The sequence below is a fragment of the Triplophysa dalaica genome, chromosome 16 (assembly GCF_015846415.1).
Source record: "Triplophysa dalaica isolate WHDGS20190420 chromosome 16, ASM1584641v1, whole genome shotgun sequence".
Taxonomy (NCBI): Eukaryota; Metazoa; Chordata; class Actinopteri; order Cypriniformes; family Nemacheilidae; genus Triplophysa; species Triplophysa dalaica.
This window is the reverse complement of record NC_079557.1, coordinates 17,647,065-17,670,864: the sequence shown is the minus strand read 5'-3', so window position 1 is coordinate 17,670,864 and position 23,800 is coordinate 17,647,065. Positions and strand designations below refer to the sequence as shown.

Below are 23,800 nucleotides of genomic sequence, written 5' to 3'. Positions count from 1 at the left end.
TAGGCCGAAGTTTTGGGCAGTGGTCACATGACAAGCGACGGTAACGTGACTGTAAAGAAATGGGAAGTTCGTGACTCACTCTCACAGGGCTGTTATAACTTTATTCTTTTAACAAGATACGGACCGTTGTTCTCCGCTACAAGACAATTATTGTCAAATAGTGTGGATAAAAGTCAGTCCTGTTTGCCACTGGTGTCGGTGCACTATCAGCAGGTAAGAGTGCGGATCATGCTGGATGTTTAACGTTACACGGAATGTGTTATTCTGCTCATGACACTGTATTAATATCTGATCACACTGTAACACGCTCAAATTTCACATAACATGTTGTTTCATGTACTGTAAATAATACACACCATTTACGTGGGCCTAACTTACATGTAATATGTATGTATATGTCATGACTGTATGAATTATTATTTTCTCTTCTAAGTTGTACGTTCGATATAAACATCTTAAAACCGCGACTCTCGCAAATAGCAGAGTGACAGTCGAGACCGTCTAGCCTGTCTAGAACAATCGTTATTTTTGTATATTTTTTTACAATGTACGAAGCACGTAAATGTAAAATGAACGCTCACCGTCAGCTGGAAAGAATTTTGTGTTAACCACTACTGTATAATGACTTTTTCGAGATTAGTTGGGATAGTTTTTTCTAGAGTGAAAATATTTAGCATGAAAGGCCTTAAAAGTGCTGTAAGTCTCATGACTCATTACTGGAAAAAAAATCGAAAAGAAAAAACAAGGTCAAAACTTGTAATATGTGATTAAAATGAAATCGCATGTTATGGGTATAACCAAGGATGTCGTTCTGGTTAAATATGGGCTGCCTGGTTATATGAGATATGAACATGACATTTTTTTTCAAAGCCCCAATGTTCTGCAAGTGTTCAGACAATTATGTTTTTTTTAATATATATATTTTTATCTCATTTGATTTTGATCTTGTGCTTTATATTGATGTCACAGCAAATGGCAAGCTGCTGTTTTAGAGCAAATTATATATGTACATATATTTGAGATGTTTTCAACAATAGACCATAAAAACAATAACCAATGCGCCGAAGTTGATATTGCTATAGGGTATTTCTTAAGTTGAGCATGAATGATATTTTGATTATGAAACTTTAAAAACTCCACAATCAAGGACACACTCATCCTCATGCACACACTGAGTCAGATCAAAAGAGGAAGTGGCATGTCTTATTACAATAACGTATTCTGCTTCCACTTTTCAGATACAGAATAACTGATTTATTTTTGTGTTTTAGGTCATGGGATCTATGTTCCGGAGTGAAGAGGTCTGTCTGGTGCAGCTCTTTCTCCAGTCAGGATCTGCTTACAACTGTGTCAGTGAGCTTGGAGAATTGGGAATAGTAGAGTTTAGAGATGTGAGACATTTTCTTTTTTTACCGTTCTGTCTTTCATTATGTCTTCTGGATAAGCTCTGTGCTTCATTTGCGTGATATTTTCATTTAGATTTACATTTATTAATTCAGCAGATGGTTTATAAACAGTGGTAAATAGCAATTATAAAGTGATATGTCAAGTGTGTTTGTCCTACATTGGTTTTCTGATGTTACAAAAAGCACATAGACTATGAGCTAAACAAGGTAACAAAGAATAAACAAACTTTATGTTATCTCTTTATCTCAGTTAAATCCAAATGTTAACGCATTCCAGAGGAAGTTTGTGAGTGAAGTGAGGAGATGTGAAGAGCTAGAGAAAACGTTTGGTGGGTCTCTCACTCTATTACATTAACGATTTTTACTTCTCCTTTTATGAAAAATTATAACATGATTCAAATCATCTTGTTTATTGAATGTTTTGTTTCAGACATAACTTTAGATAGGTAAAATAGGCTGTGAATTCCAAGGTTTTATACTCTCTCATATTTTATTACAGTGTTTCTAGAGCAGGAGATTGTTCGTACTCTTTCTCAGACACTGCAGCCACCCATTCCAACCCCTGCAGCCCCTCAGCCCAGAGAACTGCTCACCATAGAGGAAGAGAGTGAGCGCTTAGCCCGCGAGCTTAAGGAGGTTTGTTTATATTTGTTTCCATTGCTGTGTTGATGCCATTCACATTCTCAATTTTGACAAATATGTCAGATAGTCGTGTAGTCTAGTTTTTTGTAGAGAGTATACTGTGATTTTAATTCCTTCCAGCTTTATACTCAACCATCCCAAAGTAAGTCGGATTTTTAAAATTTAGAATTGAGGTCAATTATTTGTGATGTACTAATTCTACATAAACCCACCATTCTAAAAAATAAAAAAACATCTTATAAATTCTATTGGTTTCCATTTAAAATACCATTATGAACCATACATTTTCTATAACTAAATAAAAAAATGTTTTGGGCATTATTATTCCAACAGGATTTAATTCAATTCAAGTTTCTTTATATAGCGCTTTTCACAATGTGCATTGCTCCAAAGCAGCTTTACAGGAGCAAACAGGAAAAAAAGAAATGGGAAAACACAGCACAGTGCATGGTGTTTATAGATTAAGCAAGATCAACTTTATATATTATATATCTAATTAATAAATCAATAAATGCAGTCTCCCGGTGAGCAAGCCAACACTGCCCTGCTGTGGTGAGGAACCCAAACTCCAATGATTGATTAATGGAGAAAAAAAATACTTGGGAGAAACCAGGCTCAGCCGGGAGGGCCAGATCCTCTCTGACGTTTCATAGCTGCACTCAGTGGTCTGCACTTTAATGGTGTTCTGTTGATTCCTATCTGCATCTGTTGTGTTTTGGGCAGGGTTTTATTGTTTTTTTTCAGCAGGGCAACCAAAAAAGATCCTGTGAAAGTAATAATTCTTATATCTTGATTTACTTTGATTTAGACTGACTAAGGCCATGTCAAAGACTTACAGTAAATCATATTTAAATAAATGGTTAAAGTCAAACTGTGATGCCTATCACTAATAACTAGATTTTAGCCTAGTTTTCACATGAGCAACTTGCACTGACCCAGTGAAATCCTCAGACCTCCTTTCCTCTATTCATATTCTTGACTGCTGTCATGCATAAGGTAAAATATTTATAGGGGTCATATGACACGGCTAAAACAAATATTATTGTTTGTTTTACATGTAATGCAATTTGTATACACTATTTAATAGGGATGTACCAAAATTCAGCTGATGTAAATTTTCGGGCAAAAATGGCATTATCGGTTCCGAGTGAAAGAAAAAACTGGCCGAAATATCCAGCGCCCCCGCTTACCTTAGTGCTCGCATTCACTTTCTCACTAGCTGTTAACAACAATGAAAGCTCAAAACCAGCGAACAGAGAATGACTCTCAAGCTCTGTGTGACGCGCGACTGTGCTCTGACATGGTGCATTGACAGCAAAGCCAAGCTTTAAACGCAACGGATTATTCACAGACGTGAATGATCTGCGGAATGAATTGTCAGTATTGGCTTGATTATCTTCATTTTCCATATCTGATTCGGGCTCGAATTGATATAAGGACGTACCGGTGACGTTTTATCACCTGCAAGTACAATTGCTTTGGAACCTGATGTTCCGAATATAATAAGAGGCATTATATTTCCGTGAAACGCTCTAGTATTCGACCAATCGCTATGCACTAACCAATTGGACACCTCGCTTTTTAGAGCGATGGGTTTTGTAAAAAATCAGCGCGTTTCAGAGAGGCGGGGCAAAGAGGAGATACAAACATGCACGGTAAAATTCAGCGTTTTTTAACCTTAAATCGTGTGTACACATTACATTACATCAGTTTTGACCCCTTTAAATCAATTATGAACATTGTAGTATTTACGCACACAGTTTTCTCTCTGGTAGATTTTTTTCCAATTTGGCTGAGCAGTAGTGAAGCTTCAAGCTTACGAAAAGACCAAAATAGTGTGGTTTAAATGTTTGCCTTTCATTATCTTATTTTGAATCATATCTACCAGTTGCACCAATGGTCCAAAGGTCAGTAAGTTGCACTTTTATGACAAAAAACAATGTTGTTACGTATCCTCACGCCTTCTTAAGTGGGTATATGGACATTCTTGACCTTTTCTAGTGGGTATACGGCATATACCTGCATATCACGTAGACCACACCACTGGATAGAACCCTATAATTTCAATTCCTTGATTACAACATTCTTCAAAATATCTTCTTTTGTGTTCTGCAGAAGAAAGTACTACAGGTTTGGATTTGGAATGACATTAGGATAAATAAATTACCAATTTTTTTTTTTTGGAAAAACTATGCCTTTAAATATTAAATATTTTTGTAATTAATAATCCAGTCCTTAAAAACTAGGTTGAAATCTGTCTTCTTACCTTACCGTGAGTCAAAAAAAGGAGCTTAAAGGGATAGTTCAGCCAAAGCCTCCAATTTGCCATTTATTTACACACACTCAGGCCATCCGAGATGTAGGTGACATTTTTTCTTGAGTAGAACCATAAAGAAGAATGTTTGGTAAATCCGCTTCATATAATGGGAGTATAAGCGGTCCGCCGTTCTAAGAGTTTCTAAAGCACATAATTCCAACAAGCGGCTCCTGGCGACATGTTGACGTTTAGTGAAGTGTTCAATATGTACTCAATATTTTCATAAATTTTAACATCATTTTTAAAATATTAGCCATACTGCAGGTGGCGCTAAACGTACCAGACCGTGGTATGCCATCCGCCACCAAATACTACAAGAAAAAGATTGTGTTTGTATGCAGAGGCTGCACATTATGGCTAATATTATTAAAAAGGACGTTCAGTTTTATGAAAATATCAAACGATTTGCTTCACAAAACGTCGACATTTTGTCAGGAGCCGCATGGAATCATGTGTTTTAGGAACTGTTAGACAGGTGGACCCCATAGACTCCCATTATATAAAGCAGAGAGGGCAAAACAATCTTCTTTATGGTTCTAGTGAAGAAAGAATGTCACCTGCATCTCGGGTGGCCTGAGGGTGAGTATAAGATCTTGCGGGAAAAATCATCAAGACGTGTGAAAATAAATTTGTAACTTTAGACAATATTTGCAGATTGCTGCTTTCTGAAATCCATCATATTACATATGAAGTTCAGTCTCATTAATGATTTTGCATGTTATTCTTCAACCTATCAATTTTTTTATTTGACCCTATGGTTTTTAACTTGCAGGTTTCCAGAAACAGAGACAGCCTGCGAGCTCAGTTCACCCAGCTCGGTCAGTACAGAGGAGTTTTGAAACGGACACATTCACTGACAGCATCACAGGTCAGAACGCAAATACTTTAATACACAAATCACAATGTTCTTAAGTGTGTACCTGTCTGATTCATGTATATATGTGTATCTACATCTCAGGCCCCTCTGGGCTCGTTCGACTCTGTGGGTCTGGCAGAGAACAGACAGGATGTCAGGCTGAGCTTTGTGGCAGGCGTAGTTCACCCGTGGAAAGTTCCCGCATTTGAGAGGCTGCTGTGGCGTGCTTGTCGTGGTTACATTATTGTGGACTTTCATGAAATGGAAGAGAAACTTGAACATCCGGATTCTGTAAGGCCACAAATAATTGATAAATGAGCACTTCGATTTTTATTAACATGCACAGGGCCATTGTAAGGTGTTTTTAGCATGTCTATATTCCTTATTACCTATTTTACATTAATATTCAGTCAACTATCAAAAAACACTCAACATTCATGTTCTGAACTTGTTTTTGCAAACAATACAATGCTCAAAAATGGGGCTCTTATATAAAAGGTCAAATACTTTTAAACAAAGTGTTTTGTTTTTTAAACAACGATTTCTGTTACATTGTGTATATTACTGATTTCTCAGGGCGAGGAGGTGCAGTGGACTGTGTTTTTAATATCATTTTGGGGAGATCAGATCGGCCAGAAGGTGAAGAAGATTTGTGATTGGTAGGTGACCTCGATATGCTTTTTCCACATCAGGATGAAATAAAAATTTAAGAGTAAAAAGTATTTTTTTCTATATTCTATTGTGATGATCAGTTTTATTACAGCTCTGTGACAGACTGGTTTATGCCGTAATTAAATATTTCCCAAAGCTCATAAATGTTAGACTCTCCTTTAGTCACTTTCAAAATGGCCAACAGTCTTTTCAATGGATAAAACACACTTTGGGGCAACACGTTTTAACGCAGTTGGTTTGATTGCACCAACAATATTTAGAGCAAGTGGCGTTTGTAAACCAACTTTAACTCACCCCACAGATTTCTTATCTAAGGAACTGCAGAAACACATGCATTTTGAGTCACTAATATTTTACTATGACAGGATGCCCTGAATTTATACTGTACAGTATAAATTATTTTCCCAAAACTTAACAAACATACAGCCATGGAAAAAATTCAGAGACTGTTTTTCTTGTTTTAAAATGTACTATTTAGTGGTAAGTGTTTAGGTTAAATGATCATTCTTGTTTCATTCTGTGAACTTCTAACAATATTTTTACCAAATTTCAAATAAAAGATATTGTTTCTATTTGCATATATTTGCAGAAAATGAAAACTGGAGAAACAGGCCAAAATAACAAAATGTGCTCTTATATATGTTTACATCTCAAATACAGCAACGAAAACAACAAAATGCTTACTTTTAAGCAATACAACAGAAATAATGTACATGTATTTAGGAAAGGTAAAAAAAAATTGTATATGCTAACCTCGATTTCTAACATTTTTCATGTGTCTTGTCATGCTGTCAGTCTTTCATTGCTGCTGGATGACTTTGTCACTCCTGAAGTTCGTTTTGTTTAAATACAATAAACACTGGTCTGGAATGGCCACAATACATTAAGGAATGCTAACTTTTCTTTTCCTTAATATCACATGCAGCTTCCACACGCAAACATTTCCTTATCCAGAAAATCAGACAGAGAGAGAGGAAATTCTGAATGGACTTCGAGGAAGAATCGAGGACATCAAATCAGTATGTCACACTTTCAAAATCAAAGGCGACTTTCATTTTATTAACATTTTGGTTCAGTTAATGACTCATTTGTTCTTCAATGCTGCCAAAAAGCATTGGGTTTGTTTAGCTAATAGATGATAGATTTTTTGTTTTATTCCAAAAGTATTTCCAACACTATAAACACTGACAAAAACATAAAGAGAACAGCCAAAAGAACAGTTATTCTCAATCAGAGGTCACTGCTGTCCTCAACATATCAAGTTATGCTTTACTAATTCTACTGTAATTCTACTGTAGGAACTAAAAAACTATATGTGACCCTGAACCACAAAACTAGTCATTAGTAGCTTTCCTGTAGCTCTGTGGTAAGAGCATTGCGTTAACAACGCAAGGTTGTGGGTTGGATCCCAGGGGATTGCAAATACCTATATAAAATGTATAGGATAAAGCATTTTAAGTCGCTTTGGATAAAAGTTTCTAAAAGTTTTCTTTAAGCTTCTGCCAAATGTAAATGTAGCATGGATAAATTTGTAGCAATAGCCAACAATACATTGAATGGGTTAAAATTAGGGCTACAACAACGTGTTAACGTCATCGATTACATCAATTAAAAAAATAAGTCCACCTGGGTGAAATGCGTCTACGCCTTATTTTATTTACGTTTATCTGGCGTAATGGTACTTGCTGATCCCGGGCGGTTGTAATGTTTCGGATGCAGTAGTGAATGGACAGAGGGATTCCCACTGAATGCGATCACAGCATGGACACGCAATCACGTAAGGATGGAAAGGGACACGTAGATGTAGACATCATTCTGTGTCCAGTATAAAAACCTTTATATCACTCTGGATGGTGATAGTTTTGTGCAATGAACAGAGATAGATACAGCAGAAGTATTCTTACTTTTAGTCAAGTACATTATGAGACACTTTACTTACAAAAAATACCTTGCATAAATCATGCTCTACAATTCATAAACATGATTTTTTTTTACCTTTGATGCACTACTTAAGTACATTAAAAGTTTTTTTTTTTACTTTTAAAGGTGAAAATTTTAAAGTGATCAAGGATTGCAATGTTAAAACAACAACATTTATTTATGAAATGTAGTGGAGTGAAAAGTATGATATGCTTTATTGTGTAAGAAACTACAAGAACTTATTATTTATTGGAAGGTTTGCCAAAGAAGCAATAAGATTATCCATAAAAATCATTATTAGATTATCGAAAATAATCTTTAGAATAGTCGATTAATTGGAAATCAACAATAATAATCCCTTAAATTGCAGCTCCAGTCAAAATGTTAAGTTTTTCTTTATGCCAAAAATCATTTGGATGTTAAGAAAAGATCATGTTCGATGAAGATTATTTAAGTTTCCTACCTTATATATATAAAAATTATAATTTTTGTGAATGAATGCCGCAAAATTGCAAATAAAAATGTCTGGGAACATGCCTACAAGCTTCCCTCGCTGCTGCCCATGCTTTGGGAATAACCCCTTTCAGGTTTGGTATCTTTGTAAAGCTTAGAATTTCCGCTTTCTGATTCTTCTACTCTTCGCAATGTACCAAATGAAACAAACCTTTTTCTTATCAACAGGTTATGTTCCAATACATAATTGGAAAGCTATAAATCTCAAATCTCTAGTTTTGTGGTCCAAGGTCACATATAGGCTACCCCATCAGGTTTGAACTGTCTTGGTTTTCTCTAGGTGATGGGACAGACCGAGCAGTACATGCAGCAGTTGCTGGCACGAGCCCTGGCCCGTCTCCCTGAGTGGCGTGTGCAGGTTCAGAAGTGTAAGGCGGTGCAGATGGTGCTGAATCTCTGTAGCCCGTCCGTAACTGATAAGTGTCTGATTGCGGAAGCCTGGTGTCCCGTCAGCCAGCTGCCTGCCTTGCAGAGTGCCCTAAGAGAGGGGGGAGTAAGTGTCTGCATTCAGCTCCAGTTTAGCATGTTGCATTGTGGGATACAGTATTCCATACACTAGGGGTTTCTGTCCAAAGTAGCATACCATTTGTATTTTACATTGACACAGTGTTGGCTTATAAATTTAATATTCCATCGGCTCGATATATAAAAATTATGCCGAAATGCTATGCCGATAAAGAGACGTGTTGATTATGTGTAGGCATTCTGATATATAAGCAAGCACTCTCAAAAACCTGGCAAAGACACCAACTGTCACGTTTTTCATATAAACACACAGTTGTATTAAAAACACGCAAGCTTTTAAGTTAAGCTGGTGTTCTGAAATTTTGCGCTACCATTAAAAGCCTTCGTACTTTTGTTTTACAACTTTTGAATTTACTAAGTAGTATTATTTTATGGCTGTAATAAATATCACATACTGTTTCGCGTTGACATCGAAACAGTTTTATAAAATGTGCAGCAAAACAATAACATGCACAAGGAGCATAAATCAGATCAAACATTCATAAAGGAACTACATACCTTTATTATGACACTGAACGTCAGTCTGGAATCCAGATGGGCTCACAGTCACATTGCTAAATCCTCCATTTCAAGCATTCACAATATAACATGCATTTGCACTTCAAGAACTATGAATATATTTCCCATTGTGTACATTGGATTTCTTGTGAAAGAACCATCTGTCATCATTTTTTTCTTGCAAAGTAAGTTATGCATACAGTGCAGTGTTCCTCTGGTACAACTGCGTAAAATCTAATCAGTCAATCTGATGTGTATAAGGAGCCCATGCACACATGATTTATATTTCACAAGCACGTGATAAGTTTATTTCACAGCTGTGTTGTTAGGTTGTTAGCTATAGAGGGTATGCATTGTCGTTACTTTCCCACTTAAACACGCCGGGATATGGCCCCTTGAGTGGTAAAACACGCAGCAAAATGGCTTCCTTCTCTTGGATAAACAAAGAAACCAGGACTAACACACACAATTTTGGGCTGAAATTAAAAGCGGACTCTGCAGTGATCCGTACGACTTGCAAAGGAACCAGGTGCGCGGAATTTCGTTTCCTGATTTGTAAGCAGGCATTTTGCTGAGTGTTTTGCCACTTTGCCGTCTTCATGTGGGAAAGTGATGTCACATGCATACCCTCTTTATGCTAATGGTATAGCACAGTGCTGTACTTCTGTCTAGTGTCCATCCACATTTGCTCTGTAATATAATCATACTGCAGGTATTTATGAATGTGAAGATAAAACCACATTGTTTATGGCAGATTGTTGTGCGAAGTATGAGTGATTTCTTTGATTATTTCTCAACGATTTTCAGTAAGTCTGTATGTAAAACAATTAGTATTTACTTGTTAAATAGTTGTTTTGATTTTTTCTTTAAAGGTTTTATTAGACATCACCATGTGCTATTTTATTGTAGTCTTACAGTAAAACTGACTTTACAAACCTCATGTTAATATGTATATTTTACAAAGATTGTACATTATTTACTTAATGGCTTATATACCTACAGTATATCAATATCGGCTAAAATGTCATGAAAAATATCGGCATTTAGGATATTGACATACATTAAATATCGTGCATGACAAATTTTACATAACCTCTCCTTTGTTTGTCTTTTTGTCTATTTATCATCTCTCTTTCTCTCTCTCTCCACCGCTATATGTCTTTATCTCTCTCTCTCAGAGAAAGAGTGGCAGCAGTGTGGACTCATTTTATAACCGCTTGCAGGCCAACACCTCTCCCCCCACCCTGTTCCCCACCAACGCTTTTACTGCAGGTTTCCAGAATATAGTTGATGCGTATGGAGTGGCCAGCTACAGAGAGGTCAACCCAGGTAACACATGCAACACCAACAGCTGTTAGGTGTTAAATCTGAAACCTGTATACATTTTCATGCATTTTCTATCTTCTCTTTGCTCTATAAATGTAGCTGTGTACACCATAATCACTTTCCCCTTCCTGTTTGCTGTGATGTTTGGAGATGTTGGTCATGGCCTGCTAATGACATTAGCTGCACTCTGGATGGTGCTAGAGGAGAAAGATCTAAAACTGACGAACAATACCAATGAGGTATAAACATGGACAATTGCATGATTTTCTTTTTAAATGAAAAGCAGCAGTAGCAGCAGTTCTATAACTATGAGTCTGGACTTGGTTTTGTATGACTTTTCTTATCGGCAATTGTTATTGCTAAGGGTTTGGAATTTGAATAGACTTTGGAATATAACTTATGTCACACAACACCCTAGCAACACTGTAGCAACACTGTACTCTTTCAGATCTGGCGTATGATGTTCGGAGGTCGATATCTAATTTTGTTAATGGGCTTGTTTTCTATCTACACTGGAGCCATATACAATGAGTGTTTCAGTAGAGGCCTGGCCACCTTCTCATCAGGGTGGCATGTCCTGCCCAATGCAGAATTCTACAACTGGACGTACGTCACACACAAAATAATCTCCTCCACTTATATAGACAAATATATTGCATATAAAGAACAAATTAATAATGTCTTTCTCTCTCCGTCAGTGAGGACACTTTTAAAAGTAATCAATATCTTTCACTGGATCCAAATATCACTGGAGTTTTCACCGGTCCTTATCCATTTGGAATCGATCCGGTAAGTCAACCAATTTTTCTTTTTAATCAAAACAGTTTTTATTCTAATTAAATAACAGTTCTGGTTTCAAATGATTTTAATGTGTAATACTAACCAGAATTCCTCATCTCACAGATTTGGGGTTTGGCCAATAACCACCTGACATTCCTCAACAGTTATAAAATGAAGATGTCTGTCATTATTGGGGTCATTCACATGACATTTGGTGTGTGCTTGTCCTTATTTAACTATATGTAAGTATGTCTGTCAGTTCATCATGATATCTTTTTGATTGTATACATTTTAAACGTATACACTAGGTCCTAAATTAACAATTGTGGGTGAAACGAGAATATTATCATATATATTTTAATACCATAATAAAATGGTATTATTTATTCATGTGTGTTTGTTTGTTTTTGTAATTTTGTGTCCTAACTTGCATCTCTCTTTTTTCCTATTTAGCCACTTTCGGGATATCAGCAGTGTGTTTCTGGTGCTAATCCCAGAGCTGTGCTTCATGCTCTGTCTGTTTGGATATTTGGTCTTCATGGTCATCTATAAATGGGTGGTGTACGGACCTATGACCTCCAACTCTGCCCCCAGCATCCTCATTCACTTCATAGACATGTTCCTTTTCACGGAGAACAAAGACAACAAACCGCTGTATGAGGGCCAGGTGTGTTGTTCTTGTGCTGATTTACAACATCTGCTTATGCGGTACAGATAGTTTAGTACAAGCTAGAATTCCATTGTAAGTGTATGTTTGCATGCAAAGTTTGTATTTGTATTTTGTAAATTGAGTGAAACTGAGGGAATAAGCAGTCAAAGAAGCAAAAAAATGGGGGAAAAAAATAAGGTAACCAACAATTGCCCTGTTTCACAGACAAGGCTGAAGACTAGTTCAAGACTAAAATGAAAGTTTGAGCTGTCTTTAAAATAAATTGCAAAATAAATTGCCCTGACATATAGTCATTGCTATTGTTTTGTCTCGAGATGCACACCGTTAATTGTTTTTTATCCAAGGTTTTTTAATAAAAGGGACTTAAATATCCTAAATACTAAAGCATGGTCCTGGCTTAAGCTAAGGCTTGTCTGTGAAACTGAGCAAATGTGTTATAGACAAAGAGCTTAAATTATGTTGAGCCCATGAAAAAGCTGCCGTGTCATCATTTTTATAAGATATGATATGTGTTATGGAAGCAAATGGGAGGCAAGGGCATAAAAGTACCCTATCTACCATTTTCTTTATCTTGACTTTGACAGTTCTCATGAAATACAGACTATGATTGATATGTTGAAATTAATGACCAAGTTTGTCTCTGCAGATGATAGTGCAGAAGGTTCTGGTGATAGTGGCTGTTCTGTCTGTGCCTGTGCTGCTCTTAGGGAAACCAATCCAAGAATATGTTGCATACAGGAAGAAGAAAACTCAGCTGACAGTAAGCCATTCTTCTCAATATAATTTAACATTACTATGAATGGGCAGGGAATGAAACATTCCTTCCACTACCCGCCTTCCAGTAAAAAGAGCCAATCATAAATCAATAAAGATTCTCTGGGACGGGGCTCCACACAGAGGTGAGGCGCTCGCCAACCTGTGCTCCAAAGCTGATGCAACCTTGATAAAAGCAATTACTAAAGGGATACTTCAGCCAAGAAACAAAATTACTGCATGTTTTACTCACCCTCAATGAATGGGGGAAATATTTCCCCCGTGAATGGGGGCAATATTTTGAAGCTCCAAAAAGTGCATCCATCGATCAAAGAACTATTCGACACAGCTCCTTGGTCATAACAAAGGTGAAGTGAATCGATGCGTTTATTTAATCCAATTTTCTGGCTAATGACGGTGACGAAAGCTATCACACAGAGGAGACATATCCTATTGTAACAAAACGAAAAATGCTGCGTTTGTCAGCGGGACACGCTTGCATCATTTGCTGGAAAAACAAGCCTCTGGTTCACGTGTTTGTTTAAGAGAAATATCCATATATATTATGTATATATATACAGTTGAAAGAAAAAGTATGTGAACCCTTTGGGCTTACTTGGATTCTTCATAAATTGGTCATAAAATGTGTTCTGATCTTCATCTAAGTCACAACAATAGAGAAACACAGTCTGCTTAAACTAATACCGCACAAACATTACATGTTTTCTTGTTTTTATTGAACACAACATGTAAACATTCATAGTGCAGGGTGGAAAAAGCATGTGAAACCCTAGGCTAATGACTTCTCCAAGAGCTAATTGGAGCCAGGAGTCAGCCAACCTGGGGTCCAATCAATGTGATGAGATTGGATGTGTTGATTAAAGCTGGCCTGTCCAATAAAAAACACACACCAGTTTTGAGTTTGCTGTTCTGAAGAAGCGTTGTCTGATGTGAACCATGCCTCGCACAAAAGAGCTCTCAGAAGACCTACGATCAAGAATTGTTGACTTACATAAAGCTGGAAAGGGCTACAAAAGTATATCTAAAAGCCTTGATGTCCATGTGTCCAGGGTAAGACAGATTGTCTACAAATGGAGAAAGTTCAGCACTGTTGCTACACTCCCTAGGCGTGGTCGTCCTGTAAAGATGACTGCAAGAGCACAGCGCAGAATGCTCAATGAGGTGAAGAAGAATCCCAGAGTGTCAGCTAAACACTTACAGAAATCTCTGGCACATGCTAACATTTTTGTTGACAAATCTACAATAAGGAAAACATTAAACAAGAATGGACTTCATGGGAGGACACCACGGAGGAAGCCACTGCTGTCCAAAAAAAAAATTGCAGCACGTTTGAAATTTGCAAAGAGCACCTGGATGTTCCACAGCACTACTGGCAAAACATTCTGTGGACAGAGGAAACCAAAATTGAGTTGTTTGGAAAGAACACACAACGCTATGTGTGGAGAACAAAAGGCACAGCACACCAACATCAAAACCTCATCCCAACTGTGAAATGTGGTGGAGAGGGCATCATGGTTTGGCACAGGCAATGTGTTACCGTAATGTTTACTGAGGCTGTTCGCCCGTGAGAGAGAACAGTAGAACCTTCGGCTAGCATTAAATTAGTTGCCAGATCACATAGTGGTGTTGAAAGTGTTTGTTGTTTTACAAACTATAATAGTGCCGGGCTGGCTGTGTTCAGTTTGTTGTGGGACGCGATTAAGGAACTATATAGCTCTTGTCGTAATAACTCGTCTTTGGTGGGGAACCGTTTTTTTTAAATGACCAGATAACTTGTCAATGGCGGTGAAAGAGTTAAAGTTGTAAATTCCTAAATGCAAATTAAGTTTAGGAAACAAGAGTTATGGCACAGTTGATTGTCAGGGTTCATTTTTTTATTTAATTGTGATTTTCGCCAGTAATTTCTGAAATATCTGTCTTCTACCATTGAAGTAGAAAGGACCATGGTCTTGCTATGACTGAAATAGTTGTCCGGAGGAGTTGCAAATATGGCCTGAGTGGCATGATTTCCATAAACAGACTTTGATATAATGTCCTGTGTGGTTAGGCACCACATACATTACTGTCTGTCTTGGAAAATGTACATATTTGTTTGTCTGCAGGGAGACAGGCGTCCTCTTCTAGCAGAAAATGGCTCTATAAACGCTCACCAGGGAGACATGGAGACAGGAGAAGAGGAGGTGAGTAATATGAACAATGCAATATATTGCACAGAAGATGCATAGTATTATCATGCACGCTTCAAACTATTGTAAATAATTCAAAGTCATTCTTTTTCCATCAAATGGCATAGGTGCTGTGCATTAGGGGTTGACAATAAACAGGGTTCCTACGCAATTTTGAAAAGTATAAAATTTGATTTGAGGAATTTCCAGGTCTGGAATAGAGGGTATGGACGTGGCGTCACTTTACCACCTGAACACCATGTGAGCACGCCGGAGCGTGGCCTCCTGGTTTGCAAAACATTCCTATTTATTGTAGTGAGGCCGTAGGGATCACCGCCGAGTCCGGCTGCTTGTAATTTCAGCAAATAATTGCATGTTCTAGTCCCGGTTTCTTTATTTCTCCTATTCCCCTCAGCCAATATGCTGGTTATTTTGCCGCCCAGGATAGCGTATCCCTGGGCGTGTCCCGACATTTCCATGTGGGAAAGTGACTTAGATGCATACCCTCTATAGTATGCAAAACGAAATACATTGTATGTAATTTTTGGGGGTTTTCCAGACTATTGTTCTTATTTGTATTTACCTTAAGTGAGTCTTTGTACTTTTGCTATGATACTATTTGAATGAGTGCCCGTTACAAGATGGACCACTCGGGACAACAGAATGTTGAGTACATATAGTTAACTTGAGACAACAGGTGCTATAAATCCACAGGCAACTGGCATGTATTGTATATACACAGGTAACAGGAAGCCTATGTATATCACTGTGGCTGGCTCAGTGACATGCCAGGCTTCAGGTCCCTTAATGATATCAATTTGAAAGTTTTTTCCTTTTATTAAAAATAAGTTTGACTTAAAGTCGGCAATAAACTGATATGCTCCTACGCGCTGACAAAATTCCCATTTAGAAGATATAAGCATTCAAAATTTACAAAAATGTACAAAATTAAGAAATTCCATGACAACACGCTACCAGTGTTGCCACAGTTACTTTGAAAAAGTAATCTGATTACCGATTACTGATTATACCTCTAAAAAGTAATTTAGTTACTGTTCAGATTACTGGATTTTAAAAGTAACTAAATTAGATTACACTTTACTTTATACTTTACCGCCAACACCCCTGCTGCCTCAACATAAAAATGACAATCAGTTTTGCCAACACTCACTTTATTGGAAGTGTATTTTTAACAGTAATGTCAACAATGTATCTCCTGACATTTTAAATTGAACTTAAAGACTATTTCCTCAAAAAAACATGTTTTTATGAAAAATATGATAAAGACTGATTTTCATGATTTCACTTAACGTAAATACTTGTTTTTTTTATAAAAAATTAAATACAGTGTTTCTTGACCTGACATATTTAACTGTTAACACTTTAATAATGGCAAAACATACTTTTTATAATCTACATTATTTCTAAATGTAACGATTAATTTCTTTTTAACATGTTTTATGAACATTGAACCGGTTGTTCACAGCATTAGAGCAGCAAGGAGTGGTTTTACAAAAAAAGTGTAAAACGCACAAAACGAGAGCGAGTCAACCGTGTTGAAAGGCAGCATTTCCTCTACAACATACTGCCCGATAGAGATGCGCGGATAAGCTAAAATGTCACCCGCATCCCCCGTTTCAAATAAATTATCCACCCGCCCACACGTATCATTTTCTCTGATATAGATATCCGCACCAGACCCCGACCCGATCGTCATTTAAATTACTCAGTAAATTTTCTAGCACTGTCTTTGTCTATAAATACTTAAATCTAATATTTCGATTTAGCACACACATGATGTACCAGTTTAGAGATACCAGTCTTATGGCTTTCATATACATACAATGCCTCACAGTCGTTGCATATTACATACGCAGTACTTGATTCATCCACTTCGCTAAAACGCTCCCACACGGTACTTTTCTTTTCTACCTTTTTTTTTTCTTTTTAATTCTCCTTTTCGCATTTCTCTCTGATCTGTTTCGCCTCCATTTCTGCTTTAAGAAATAGACTGTCCTCTACCGCATTTTTTTTAATTACGGCAAATTGGCGCCTGATGAACAATGCATTTAAAACACATTCGTATTTTTAGAGAAATGTTGTTTTTGATATGATATCATCCACCCGAAGACCCACCCGCAATTAATCTGAAGTATTTTTTATTACCCGACCCGCGGATCATCCGCAGCGCCCGCGGATTTAACCGCCATCCGCGCATCACTACTGCCCGACCAACTTCTTCAACTCTCCCCCACTTACTGGTTTTGCACCAAAGTCCAGCATTTGTTGTTTGGGTGGTGGGGGACCTGCTGCTCTCTCCTTCGCACCACCTGGTGGGACTTGCTCTGTAAATTGGACTGTGCAGTGCTGTGACTCCAATTGTTTTTCTTCAAATTTGACGTAGTGTTTTTGTAGCTAGATAGCACTTTGTCGCCAGCACAGAGAGTACAACGAACCTTAATATTGTCATCTAGCGGACACAAACTCGTGACTGTATTTCCAGCTAGAAACACGCATCTCTGTCCTCCCTCCATTGTTGTTTACGCTTGTGTCGCTGCGTGGTAGGGGCTATTACACGTGAATTGTCCTCATGCTGAAAACGTGACTTGTCGCATAATGCTATGTGACTTCACTCCCTGAGACGCAAGAAGAAAGCAAAAAATATATATTTTTACAAAGGAAAATTACAAAAATAGTAACGCACAGTGACAGTAACTTTAATCTGAAATTTAATCTGATAAATGGTTTGGAAAAAGTAACGCGTTAGATTACTCGTTACTGAAAAATGTGGTCACCGGCATCACTGCACACTACACTTACGCCTCTCGTCAAAGTTCTTGTCCGATCAAATCTCTGCTTGTGATGGGGGAGGGACCCTCTGGATTTTAAAGCGGAGAGGCTGAAGTGTAGCGTGATGTCATGGAATTTCTATATTTGATTGAGCTCATGTGTCAGACTGTCAGTTTTGAACGTTAAATCTCCTAAATGTGAATTTAGTCAAGTGTTTATTGATGTCCTTAAGGCTCACTCATTTTAAATAAAAGGAAAAAAACAGAACGGCAAAATGTTTCCAGGTCAAATATTTTATTTTATGTTGGACTAAAACATTCCAGACCCAAAAAAAATTTCTAGACCATTGTTAAGGTTCTCATTCTTTGTAATTTTTTGCAGTTTTTGCAGTTGTACTCCTACATTTGAATCTGTTTGTAGCTGTTGTTTACTTTATAGAGTTATTTAAAGATTTATTAGGGCTCAAGCTGCAAGGTGGAGCTCTGTAGCGCCCTCTGTAAAGCAAAAAACCTCTGCATCAAGCTCACATACTAAAACATCATGAACTGTGTGGCTTTGAAATTGTGTTAAGCCTAAAAGTATTTTTTTCTTTTTCTTTTTTTTACTCCGCGTCTGATCTGCACTCAAAATTTAAAGAGACGTGATCCTTAATATTGATATCGCCATTCATTCTTTTATATTATACAACATTTACATTTATTCATTTGGCAGACGCTTTTATCCAAAGCTACTTACAAGTATGAGAGCATATAAACATTTTGTCAACATGCTAAACAGTACAATTAGTTTACAAGACCATGCTACTAGGAGGATTAAAGCTGGTGCGAGCAAGGACAGAACAAACAACACAATTTTTTTTTCAGATAGAAAGACAGACAGTTATTGCTTAGTCAAATATATGCGGAACAGGTATGTTTTGTAGGGGTGGGAGAAAAAATCGATTCACATATAAATCACGATTCAGTCTTCTTGAGATTCAAATCGGTTCACAAATAAAACAAATCTATGTTAAATGTTATAAGTAAATAAAATAACGTGATGTCATAAGAACAAAAAACGCGGAAGTCAATCGGGAGAGAGGTGCAGCACCCGGTCCAGTTAGAAAGCGCACACCTCACGCAGAGATAAAGCGGAGCATACACGAGCAGTAAAGAAAGAGAAAACCATTCAGCCCCGATGTACTAAACTTCAATATAACAAAAAAAATGCAGAATGGTGTTTCTTTGGATATACTCGGTGCAGTGAGCAGCAGTGAGAAATCATACCGCAGCTGAATTGCCAATGAGTGCAATATAGCGTTTCCCAAAACCTGTTGCTGTTTAGGAACATGATTATACTTCTGTGAATATGTAGTTTGTTAGCCAGCTCACACGCGCTGCACACAACAAATACAGTTTATTGCCAAAATCACCTCTCTTATGTGTACGAGAATTTTTGTCAGATTCGTGAAAGAGACTGCTGTTTAACATGTGACACTAATTTATCGCTTTTATTTACTATTATACACTTGTTTGCATGTCTGACAACAGAAAATGAGAATGGCATTATTGGGCTCTCGGTTGTTTTAAAATACAGTTTGTGACAGTTCAAAGACTAGAAGCGGAAGTGCCAACAGTAGTCTGACTCTGAGCGCAAATGCGACGTAATGGTGTTATGGTGTGCTTATTAGTACATCAAGAATCTAATTAACAGTTTCAAAAAACAGCTCAAAACATAAGGGGTGGGAATCGTGAGGGACCAAACGATTCCCACCCCTTATGTTTCGAGCTGTTTTTTTAAAGCTGTGAAGGGCACTGCAGTTCGGGTGGAGGCTGGTAGTTCATTCCACTGAGCTAAGGTTAATGGGCGAATTTGCCGTTATCGTTCTGAAGGCCAGTGTCGGAGATTAAAACTTGATGCTGGTGGCAACTGGCAGCCAGTGAAGTGAAATCAGGATGTTTTTTACATGGGTTCTTTTAGCTGATTGAACTAGACGTGCAACTGCATTCTGGATCATTTGCAAGGGCTTGGCTGCATTGGTTGGAAGGCCGGCCATTAGAAAATTGCTGTAGTCCAGTCTTGATATGACCAGAGCTTGGCCTAGCAGCTGAGAGGCATGCTCGGACAGGAACGGCTTGATTTTCCTGATGTTGTAGAGCACATACCTGCAAGTTCCACATGCAATGTGAATTTCAGCTTGTCGTCGAACATCACCCCCAGGTTCCTCACAGACTTTGTGGGTGACATAGTTGAGGATCTGAGCTGAATGGTAAGGTGGTGTTCAATTGATGGCTGGGCCGGTATATCTAGGAGTTGTGTCTTGGAGAGGTTGAGTTGCAGGAGATGCTCTTTCATCCAAAAAGAGATGTCCAGAAGGCAGGCAGAGATGGTGGGGTCATCTGGCTGAAAAGATAAATAAAGCTGCATGTCATCTGCCTAAAAATGGTATGAGAACCCATGTGCCTAAATTATAAGACCCAGGTAGGTGGTATATATAGAAAAGAGTGGAGAAGGAAGAACTGAGCCCTGAGGAACTCCAGTTGTCAGCTGGTGAGATCTGGATGTCTCGCCTCTCCAAGATACCTTAAAGGATCTGCCTGTGGGATAAGAGTCAAACCAGTTGAGTGCAGTTCCAGAGATGTGCAGTTTGGAGAGACTGGATAGCAGGATCTGTTGGTTCACGGTGTCAAATGTAGGTCAAGCAGAATAAGGACAGATGACAAGTATTTAGCCCTTGTCTGTCGTAGGTTTTTGACGACAGACAGAGAGCGGTCTCCGTAGAATGTCCTTTCTTGAAGCCGGCTTGTTCACTGTCCAGAAGGTTGTGCTGTGAGATAGGCAGGGAGTTGGTTAAATGCTTCCCTTTCGAGCGCCTTGGAAAGGAAAGGCAGGGCCACTGAAGGGTCGAGTGTTGGTTTCTTGAGTAAAGGTGTTACCAGGGCTTGTTAAAATGAGATGGGGACAGTACCCGTGGTGATGGAGGTGTTTATAATGTGTGCGAGTTGAGGCATAAGTAACGGAGAGATAGCCTGTAGGACGTGGGAAGGGTTTGGGTCGAGGGGACAGGTAGTAGGCCGGTTGGAAAATTGAATTTTGGAGACATCAGTCTCCAAGAGGGGAGAGAAAGAAGGGAGTTGAGGATAGCAAGGGCTAAAGTTCAGTTTATACTCGAATGTCGGACCTACCGCCGTAGCCTACGTCATAGCCTCACACGCACCTCTCCAAAAATGTAACAACGCGTCAACTCAACTCAGACCCTATGCTGACCGCAAACGCTGGGATTTGTCTGTTTGAACCCCTCCCTCAAGTCAAAAAACTTCACGATAGTGTCATGTTTACTCAAACCTAATGAATTATTTAAGTTAAAAATTTGTGCTTCTGTATTAAACATCTCAAATCTGCAACAAAAGTGCAAAACGTTTACTTGCCACTATCACTGCTAATGCTTCTCAAACAAGCTGCTTCTTCTCTGGCTCTTGTCTTGGTAGAACATGTAACACGCGCGTGGACACTGATGCATAGTTGTCATTGCTTGTCGACGTGGACAATGACGTAGAAGTATAAATGAAAACGGGCACATAGGCTAAGGCGTTGAGGCTATGGCATAGGTCCGATCCTCTAGTATAAACTGTGTTTAAGAGTTAGATCAGGGATGCGTTGAGCAGAGAATTGCCTGCTGACGGTCTCTGCTTTATCAGTGAAGAAGTTGTTAAAGTCATCAGGAGTCAGTGAGGTATTGGCTGGAGTTGAAGGGGGACAATAAGAGAGGAGAAGGTTAAGAAAAGTTAATGCGGGGTGGAAGCAGTTTGGATTTTGTTTTGAAATTACTTTGTTTTGGCTGCATATATATCAGTAGAGAAGTAGTTAAGATGTTGATAATTGGAGAGATCAGCAGGGTCTCTATAGTAGCAAAACGAAATAATTGAAAGTAGGAAAAATTAATTAAAGCTTAACATGGCGTGCCCTGCCACTGTCTTTGCTCAATAACATTTTATCTATACCTTAATTATGTTGTAGTTGCAATGGACTAAATAACAAATCATTTTTATAAACAAAATAATATAGAAAAATGTTTTTGTTACGTTATTATCAGTTTTACGCTTCGTTTTAATGGTGTCCCACATTGTCCCACACAAATGGATTACCATTCCCAGATTTGGTTTGTTGGGTGGTCACCCTAATGTACGCAAATGTACTAAACTAGACATAAGTGTAAATACAGTAGGTGTTTGTGCCCTTATCATAATCCAAAAACAATAGGGCTTTGCACCTATGGTGCATGGGCCGTAATTATAAATGATTGATGAGTTTCTTATGTTCCTTCTCTTTATTTATGTGTGTGTCTTATCCTGCTCTCTTTAAGGAGTTTGATGCATCAGATGTGTTCATGCACCAGGCCATTCACACTATAGAGTACTGTCTGGGGTGCATCTCCAACACTGCCTCTTACCTGCGGCTCTGGGCACTGAGTCTGGCTCATGCACGTAAGTGTATGCATGCACTTTTTGCTGATTTTATAAATTCAGAGAGTGTTCATCACATTGTGTGTGTATTTCAGAGTTATCTGAGGTGTTGTGGTTGATGGTAATGGGGATCTCATTCAAGCAGCTCAGTTATGTGGGCTCAGTTATTATGGTTGGTATATTCGCTGCATTCGCTGTGCTGACCATATCAATTCTGCTCGTCATGGAAGGCCTGTCTGCTTTCCTGCATGCTCTGCGACTTCACTGGTAATAGACAAACCCTCAAACATTTTTGTGCTATAAACATAATGGGGTGTTCACTTCAAACGGGATTTTTGCGTGGGTAAATTACATGCAAATAAACATTTCCCGTGAGTAATAAAGAGCGTGGAACGCGATTGCTCATGTTTGGTGTGAACACAGCATAAGAGATTATTTGTTAAGAAGAGCTGTGCTATTACTTTTATCAGACTTCTCAAGCTTTGACAAATTTCTATTTTATTTGACAAGATGTATGTACATATATTTCACGGGTATTTGAGATGTTTTAATAAAATGTACCTATAATGTAATATGCCTGTTTTTTTCACAGCTTTCATGTGTCTTGTTATTTTCATAGTCTTTAACATTGCTGTGAGCTGACTTCGTCATTCCTGAGGTTTGCTTTTATGTAACTTTCCCTCTCTCTCCCTCTCTCTGTTTCACAGGGTGGAGTTTCAGAATAAATTCTACAGTGGTTCAGGCTATAAACTCAGCCCATTTGCCTTCTCATTAATAATCTGCACCTCCTCTCTCAACTGACTTCAGAAAGAATGGCATTACTTTGCTGTTAGGGGACACAAGCATTTTAAAGTGTATCATTCCTGCATTTTTTTATTTTGAATTGATTGCCACTGTTGGCCCTATGTTCCATATAGTCTTCCAAAATCAAAGGGATGTTGTTGAGTTTTGCTATGAATCCATATTTAGTCACTCACGTGACAGTGAGATAAAAGTATTTTAGTTTTAGAATTTTAATTAAGTCTTGAGCATAAAGGGGTCATAAATGTGTACTTTTATGATAATTATTTTACACTGTAACAAACACAAACTGTTTATTACAATAATGAAATATTAATATAATGCTAAAAAGTAACATTTACATACCTTGTCTTCCATACTATAATCTTGATTAACTGTTTTAAACGAAACTGTTAAAATAAATCTTCAGATCAAGAGTTGTTCAGATGGCATATCAATTTGCTAGATAAAAAATTCTTTATTTACAGCTTATTTAAAGGGAATAATCTTAAATCCCTGTGCTTTGATGTTTGCTCTTTTGTTTTTATGATGCAATTATGTTTTAACTTTTTGAGCTGAATCAAAATGCTACATGTGAGGCCTTGCAGTGGTATTTACCACAAACACTATCAATAAAGAACAAATATAAAACAGCTGATGACAAACATTCCTTTGGAAATTATCTTGATAATGAAAACACTGTCCAAAACGGTCAGGTCCTAAT

General features: G+C 37.9%; 1 protein-coding gene across 1 annotated transcript; it reads left to right on the top strand.

Annotated features, from left to right (window-relative positions):
* tcirg1b (T cell immune regulator 1, ATPase H+ transporting V0 subunit a3b) lies at positions 1-23,729 on the top strand. Its single transcript, XM_056769411.1, has 20 exons — positions 1-213; positions 1,272-1,391; positions 1,657-1,735; positions 1,906-2,042; positions 5,138-5,233; positions 5,324-5,512; positions 5,798-5,880; positions 6,819-6,912; positions 8,607-8,819; positions 10,528-10,678; positions 10,775-10,914; positions 11,124-11,281; positions 11,374-11,464; positions 11,579-11,697; positions 11,909-12,122; positions 12,772-12,885; positions 15,002-15,079; positions 22,197-22,317; positions 22,392-22,563; positions 23,004-23,729. The coding sequence occupies exons 1-20, from the start codon at positions 28-30 to the stop codon at positions 23,095-23,097; spliced, it is 2,649 nt and encodes an 882-aa protein (XP_056625389.1). The 5' UTR covers positions 1-27; the 3' UTR covers positions 23,098-23,729.
* The last annotated feature ends 71 nt before the right edge of the window (positions 23,730-23,800 follow it).

Excerpts from the sequence above, each read along its gene's own strand:
- tcirg1b (XM_056769411.1), top strand. The coding sequence starts at position 28 with ATGACAAGCGACGGTAACGTGACTGTAAAGAAATGGGAAGTTCGTGAC. Across the intron at positions 10,915-11,123 it reads TGACGAACAATACCAATGAG|ATCTGGCGTATGATGTTCGG; the intron begins GTATAAACATGG and ends GTACTCTTTCAG. Across the intron at positions 11,282-11,373 it reads GCAGAATTCTACAACTGGAC|TGAGGACACTTTTAAAAGTA; the intron begins GTACGTCACACA and ends TCTCTCCGTCAG.